Source organism: Drosophila hydei, unplaced genomic scaffold (assembly GCF_003285905.1).
Source record: "Drosophila hydei strain 15085-1641.00,03,60 unplaced genomic scaffold, DhydRS2 tig00000063-arrow-pilon, whole genome shotgun sequence".
NCBI classification, from domain to species: domain Eukaryota; kingdom Metazoa; phylum Arthropoda; class Insecta; order Diptera; family Drosophilidae; genus Drosophila; species Drosophila hydei.
The window spans coordinates 1,334,602-1,342,406 of record NW_022045657.1 but is presented as its reverse complement, the minus strand read 5'-3'; the positions used below and the strand labels follow the sequence as shown (position 1 = coordinate 1,342,406).

The 7,805-nt window shown below is 38.6% G+C and overlaps 1 protein-coding gene across 1 annotated transcript; it reads right to left on the bottom strand.

Moving 5' to 3' along the window:
* Positions 1-788: 788 nt before the first annotated feature.
* LOC111592399 (ubiquitin-conjugating enzyme E2 H) lies at positions 789-1,828 on the bottom strand. Its single transcript, XM_023304576.1, has 2 exons — positions 1,734-1,828; positions 789-1,576 (listed from the first exon to the last, which is right to left on the bottom strand). Exon 2 carries the CDS (start codon positions 1,478-1,480, stop codon positions 911-913), a length of 570 nt encoding a protein of 189 aa, XP_023160344.1. The 5' UTR covers positions 1,481-1,576; positions 1,734-1,828; the 3' UTR covers positions 789-910.
* Between the last annotated feature and the right edge of the window lie 5,977 nt (positions 1,829-7,805).

Here is a 7,805-nt window from a genome sequence, read left to right as displayed (position 1 = left end):
TTCCAAGCCTCTTTAGAGCCATTTTGTTGGCTAATTATGTGGCAGTGGTAGAATTTTAATAGGAATATTTACGATCAAGTTATGCCAACTAGCTGGTAACTGGAGCTGTTGACGTTGAAAAATGGACAAGACGAGGAATTTGCATTTAATTAAGTCGTTAGCAAAGGAAGTACAGCGAAATGCGAACATGGGCAAAGTGTCCAAAATATATTTTAATTGAAATATCGACAAGAGCTTAGGCATGGACGAAAGCAAGGATTAATATTCAAACAAATAAAATGCCTTAATTATTGCTTTTGGTGTCAGCTCAAATACGTTTTATTTATCTCACTTGAAATTCTTTCTCCTATTCAAGCTTAAATTTGGTATGCGATAGAAATGATTAAATAATTGAAGATTTGGCATTTAATGGCAGCTGTTGCATCAAACTTTCATTCTACAAATTTTGTCTGAGATTTTGCAATTGACACTTGAGTTAAACAATAAATTGCTGTTGACCCCACTTAGGCAAATGAACTCTGATTAAGCTATCTTCAATTTATAGGTCGAACCTCAATAGCAATTAGCTGTGAGATGTGGACATCTTAAGGTTGCTTACGTATTCAATGAATATTTAAACATGGTCCGTTTCGCATGCTCTTACGCTTATTGCGGTTAAGTTAAGTTATACCAAATCTAAACCCAATGAAAATCGTACTATGAGGAACGAAGGCTCACACTGTTTGGCTGAGTGAAATCGTGAATCGAGTTTACTTTTTTAAGCTATAAGTGCAATTTTTATTAGACGATTAGACTTTCTAATACTTTATTAAATACATTTTCAATACTAATCCTGATCAGAAGAAAAAATAGCATTTGGGTAGTTCAAGGAAAATGCACACTACTAAAAGAACAAAAGACCAGCCAACAGTTAATCGTCATCATCATCGGATACCAGGTCGGACAAGCTTAAATCTGAGGAGCGTTTCTCGAGATTTTCATTGCCCTTGGATTGACCTGGTAACACAATCGGTAGTGCGTACATCCTAAGAAACATTGATACAGTGTCACGAAAGTCTTGCTCGGAACGCTTCATAATGGCCGCTGCATGGTGGTTGAGCGGATCGTGCGGATTCGGATGTCGCAATAATTGCGGTAAAAACGTCTCAAATATATTCACCAGATCGTAATTGGCCGACCAGGCCTGCTTAAACACATTCATGCACACCAGTCCGGTGGTGAATTCAATATTCGGATGAAGAATTTTTGTAACGAATCGTACGCGCGGTGCCTTCAGTGGATATTCCTGTGGCATGGCGACATTCACCGTCCAGACGCCACCCTCATAAGCGGTGCCCATCGGTCCTTCAAGGCGCACGTCCAAATTGGTCATGTCGTCGTCAACGGTTGTATGATACCCCGCAGCCAACAGCCTGTTCACGTCCCGATTCAGGCGGCGTCCGGCCATGGGCGAGGTTGTGTTCACGACTACATTGGCCATTTGGTCTCCTGTTATTCTACGTGTGTCTCCGTATCGGAACTACTGAGATTTTGAGTGCACTCGTCTGTTCCCAGCGGTACCTTCAAAAGCATTCATCTGCCAATAGCTTGGTTAATCAAATCGATTCGCACTTAGCGCATTTTTCGCTCAAATTAAAACAACAACAAAATACAGACATATATATACATATACACAAATACACATATATAAATTTGCCTTCAAAAAATAACAAAAAATTCTTCTTAATACTTACATATAAAAGAAACGAAAATTTTGTTACTAATACATTACAGTTTTATTAAACTATATATCGATGCCTACTCTGAATGTGAAACTATTCTCAAATCCCATTAGGATGAGAATATCGTATTTATTTTTCCATCGTTGTAGCTGTCAAAGTGTTTTTTCCATACATTTGCTGGAGCTTCCTTCATTTAGCTGCTGAAGCCTTGTTCGATGCCCTTTACTTTGTGGTTTATGTTTGTTTTTGTGTTTCTAGCTTTGTCGCATTGCGCACAGTGTTTTAGGTGAATGGCATTGTCCTAAGACATACCCTGTAGCTTATAGAGCAATGCGATAAATACGCAAAAATTACTTAATCGGACGAAAATAATCTGGAAAATTGAATTAAATTTTATTTATATAGAAGTGTGATTTAGATTTATGATAAAATAAGCTCTGAGCTCTTATAGATTTTCTAAGAGATCGGGGCTCTATGCGCGTATTCGCCATATCGTATAGCTACTGAGGGTATTATAAAAACACATTTTGTCAGCTTGCCAAAAATAAAATTCATTAATTACGCGTGGGTCAGATGCAAATTCGTTGGCCGCGCTGCCAAGCGCTTGTCGCGAGCGCTCAGGGTCGCCAAATAGTTACGTGTGCACTGGGTACATATTTATATATGTGTATTTGCCGCTCTTTATACATGTGTATAGTGGAATGGTATTGTTCCCGTCGCTATCTCTCTTATCAATGGCTATGGATAAACATGGCTAGCGAGTGGAGTTGCGCAGCTAAAGGATTGCGAAATAACTTCAATTGCAGTGCATTAAAGTTAAATGGACTTTGCACTAAATGCTGCAAATTGCTGCCATAGCAAACAGAAATGCGACTATGTGTACGCTAGCTCGAAAGTATCTGCAGCTGCAGCAACTGCATTTGTATCTGTATCTGTAGCTGTAGCTGTATCTGTGACGTTGTCTATTTGACTGTTCTCTTCACAATGCCAGCTGAAACAATGGTAAATAACGACTAGAAAATTGTAAAAAATGTCAACGATTCCTTCCATTGCTCAAATCCTTGCCCATGACCCGCCCTTCCTTTATGCCACACCACCCACACCCACCGTCAGTCCCCCTCAAGCTCAGCCTGTGCTGTCTGACTGCCTGTTTGTGTGTCTGCGTCTGGAATGCGCATTGTTGCAGTTTTCACAGTTGAGTGCGTTCATTGTTTTCGCTGTCAGCGCTGCGCGTTTACAATGAATAATTAGAATTTGTTGAAGGTTTTTCGTATATACCATGTCATGTTGCAGTCAAGTCAATGGGTATACCGCAGTTCATTTGCTTCTTGTTTGATTATCTGATTACAATATGCTTCTCTCTAATTGTAATAAGACTGTAACCGCTCTCTAATTAAAAAATCCTATTGTGTCTTTATCTATTAACATCTACAACACCTATATATAACAGATCATTGAAAGGTATTTGGTTTCTTCTTAACTCAATCTCCAAATAACTCCAAAATATCTTAAGATAAGATCTTATGCTTCCACTAAAAGGGTATTTCATAGTTCGGCATTTTCGACAATAATGTTTTGACAGGGTTATCAATTTGTTGACTTGATTCATGCTACATTTAATTTGAGTGCATGAGTAGCAAATTATCATCTCTCTCTCTCTCTCTCTCTCTTTCTCTCTCTCTCTCTAGCCTCTCTCTCTGCCTCTCTCTCTATTCCATCTCTATGCAGGTTTTAGGCATAGGACCATCTCCTCTGCTGGCAAATTGTTAAATTTAATTGGGTATAAATTGATGATACCGACGCTCAATATAACTAGAGTTTTCAGTTTTCCGTTTGCCGTTCGCCGCTTGCCGTTTCCATTGACCATAGTCAAATTAAAATTGATAATGAAATAAAATACGATTCCTCTGGCAGTTAACTGGCAACAAATTTTCGCACTTACTGCAGCAGGGCGCGTGAGGCGCCGCAATGTGATTTTCAAGTGTATAAATTAAATGTTTAATAGATGCCATTAAGGACGTTATCCGCCATTAAAACAATATGGAAGCCCCAGACTGTGTGGCAGAAACGGGACGTGAAATGTGATTATCGCGCAAAATGAACGTGAAATTAATGCAAACTACGCGGCCGCATGCCCCGTAGTCCAGTAACCGAAAACGGATTCTCAAATTGTGGCTTAAAGTAAAGCTGAAACTGAGAACGAATGAAGACATTAAGCAAGTAGCCCAGCATGGGCGTCAATTTTCAAAATACTTGATGCCAGGCTTTGTTAACGCTCAGTAATAAAGTTGTTTCTGCGTTTAGTCGTGGCCGTGGACCTGGACCGCGCCAAAGGCAAACCGCAGCAACGACAGCCAACACTTCACAATTAAAACAAAGACAACAAATAATAAAACGAAAGGGAAAAACCAGGCTGAAACAATGGCTTATGGCAAAGAGCAAACAACGCCCAGCCCAGCCATTAAACAATGCCCCGAACAATGGCCCCAGCGACAAAGGGCGCACGTCAAAAGGACAACTAGCATTGGGATCGGGAGCGACACCACACCTGCTGGCACAAGCAGTGACCGCTGCCACTATTGTCACCTGGCCAGTAGTTAAATTTACTGCAGTAAGCTCAATGCCGAATTAAAACTCAACGGTGTAGAGCTTTTAGAGGAATACAAATTTCAATAAAAATACCTATAAAACTACTGTACACAGGATTATTTCAGCATTCAAGCAGTTAACCGAAGAGGAATTAAAAAACAGCATCGTTCAATTTTGAAGGAATAAAAATTGTACAAACAACTAGGCAGGAGAGCGTGCTAAAAGCTTTTTAATATTCAGAAACTAATTACAACCTGGGAAAAAGTATAGTATATATAAGTTGATGCCATAGCTTAACTCAATAAGCTTATAGTAGTTCATGAGGCTTATAATATAAGTTGCAAGCTAATAGCAGTAAGTAAAGCATCAAGTTATGAATGAGTTGGGTCTGAGGTTATCTTTATGTAAGCTCTTGCTATATGTTAAAGTGTTTCATTTTTTCGAATATCAATATCAAATCAAATTGCATTGCTTTCTAGCTACAAATGTTTGCTTGAACATAATAAATATTTGAAAAGCATTGAATATTGACCAGTTGCTGTAAGAGCATTTGAAACTTTTTAAATTTCGCGGGTGTAATTAAAGCGCGGAATTGAACGTGCTTTAAATCTCTGTGCGCAACATACAAAGTAAATTTGTTGCTGTTCGCTGGTGATAAAATATTTGTCGAGCGCCATTTACAAAGTCATTTGCAAGCTCAATGTGCTTTCAGAGTAATGCGCTCCACCTGCCCTTTTCAGCCAGAGCCCTTACCCAGTGCCTCACCTTGCCTCTCATTTTCGCGGGCTACCCAAAGCAGTTGTTTTAGTCTTTATTGCTTTCGCTTTTTGGCAGCGCCAACGCAAGCGTTTACAATTTTATGGTCTCATTTCGGGTTCGGTTTGCTTCGGCAGCCCGGGTACCAGAAAATGGCTAAAAGGTACATTGGGCGAAGCTAAGCGTGGCACAAGGTTTCAGCTGCAGGTGCAGATGCTGCGCCAAACGGCGCCGGGTTGAGGCGATATCGTTTATTTAAAATGTCATAAATACTTAGCCACTTCTCACATGGCATAACAATAATAATATTTTTCATTATAAAATGCGCTGAGTTTTATGTCGTTCAAGTTTCAGTCGAAGTGGAACCTGAAAAACGTTCACTTTTTCCAATCTATTTGAGTTTTAAAAGGTTCAAGTTCTTTTTTTATTTTATTAGTTTATCTTCAAATTAGATCTTATTTAAATTGTCCTTTATATTTGATTGTTTCATATAATATAACAATAAAACAGGTGCTCGTTTACCGTTACACAAGTTAAAATTATAATAAGACAAATAATTTTATGTTTAATATCAATTAAACGGACTTTGTTGGATAGAGACTATGATTTAATGTGGTAGGTCGTCTTGGTTGGATCTGGAACACCAACGGTTTTGGCAACTTAAAGTTGTAAGACTCTAAAAAAACATCTTATATATAACAATATTGCTCCCTTTGTTCGTTGATAGTAGCAGGTGTGAGTTAAAGATATGAAAGTCTGTCTTTAACTAATTTATATAATTTTTAAAGACCTATTGAATTTCAACATTTGCTTGGCCAAAGTTTGAAATAATACTCGAAGAACCATGCGACTTTCACAATGCAGACAGTTCGCGTAATAAGCGTCGTTCACACATATCGCATTCAGCCATTTGAGCACAAATGTGCAGAAACTTTTACAATAAATCAGAGAATTTGTTACACATTACAGGCAGGCGAAAACTTTGCGCCATGCCGAATAAAAATTTGTTTACAATGCTGTTTGCAGGCAGCTGCTGCTCCAAATGCAATTCATGATATGGACGGCATCCTTTGCCTGTATTTTATTTACATGAAGACACTCAATACTTATGTAATTTAATAGCCTGGCTTAACCTTACCTAACTAATTGACTGGACTTGATTACAGCATAAGTAATGTTACTTTCTCGTCGAGATACCCCTTTTAAAAGCTATTTTTGATACAGGGTATTCTGATACATCAATATTGTAGTTCGTAAGAGCAGCTTATTGCCAGCTTATTTCACACATTCTACACTGTGTTGCACACGAGAATTGAACAATTTTCTGCTTTTAAGACATATATTTATGTGTCCAAAGTGTTCGTTTAATCAATTATTAAATTGTTTGTTTGCTTGTACAAAATATGTCATGAACACACCGCCCGCCTCACACACCACTGAGCACTGCGAGTACTGAGGAGTGCGACTTGGTCGGGACTCAGCTCCGAGTGGAAGCCCATGCGGAGCAACTCGACAACAAGTACTGAGCCAATGAGCACATTCAGTGCGTTCAGCTATAACAAAAACAATGCCTCAGTAGTCACGTGTATGCACAGTGGGATAAACTAATGAAATATGAGTACTTAAAAATTATTTTTAAAAGTTCACAAAATGTATGAATAAATGAATGCTACTTAAGTAAAATAATATACAAATACGTTTGTTAAAAAATAAATTTAGATTTTCTTTTTTATCTTTTTTTTTATTATATTTCTTAATTTTTGAAATTGTTTTTTTAAACTACAACTACTTTTATTTCTATGGAAATGAATGAAATATTTAATTTTAAAAATTCAAATTGTGTTCTTAAATGTTTTCAATGTGTGCCATGGTGCACATTAGCTGCCAGGTTTAGCTTCAACGTTCGCTGGTGGAGCAATCAAAGCCCGTGACGAATGAACTTTAACGATTATGGCGATAAAGAGATTTATCGATGAGCAAATCAACTGAAACAATACACACACGCACACATACACAGAGGAAAACAAGCCGCCATTTTACCCTTCCGGCTTCAGACGGGCCTCCATAGCCCGTGTGCCTAAGAGGACTCGAGTAGATTGAGAGGGCGACAGGCACTCGGCACCCGGCACTTGGCACTTGGTAATCGCAATCGCATTCGCGTGTGTTTTATTGAGCACTTCATTGCGCACACTTATGGGACGATTAAAATCGATTTAATCCATGCGTAGCATAAATCAACTGCAAACGAGCTGCAAGCCAAAGAAAAGGCAGTGGAACGAACACTTTGTATCTAATACTAGCCAAGGTCGAGTTGGCCATTAATGAGCATGATGTATGACCAGAAATGCTGTACTTGTAGCTATGCGACTGGTCTTTACATTAAACGCAGCTTTCGCAGCTCGCAGACAAATGCAAAACTCAATCATCATTCATACTTCATGCATGCCCCGAACCATGTAGCAATTTATTGTAAGGCTAGCTGAATAAATTGAATAATGCGCGCCTGATAAAAGCCTTTTGAATGTAAATATTGTATTTATCTCGTTGCAAAAATTGTTTATTGATTCACATAAAATTGCAAAATTGCGGCAATCGGCACGAGCTATCAAACGGCCACCGTTTCGCCCATAAAGTCATAACAAAAGGGCGCCTTTATACGTGCACATCTATATAAACAGAGTAATAGCAGCGAAATATTGTACTGCAATGCGAATAGTGTGAAATGTTTACCTTTATCGC

Excerpts from the sequence above, each read along its gene's own strand:
- LOC111592399 (XM_023304576.1), bottom strand. The coding sequence starts at position 1,480 with ATGGCCAATGTAGTCGTGAACACAACCTCGCCCATGGCCGGACGCCGC.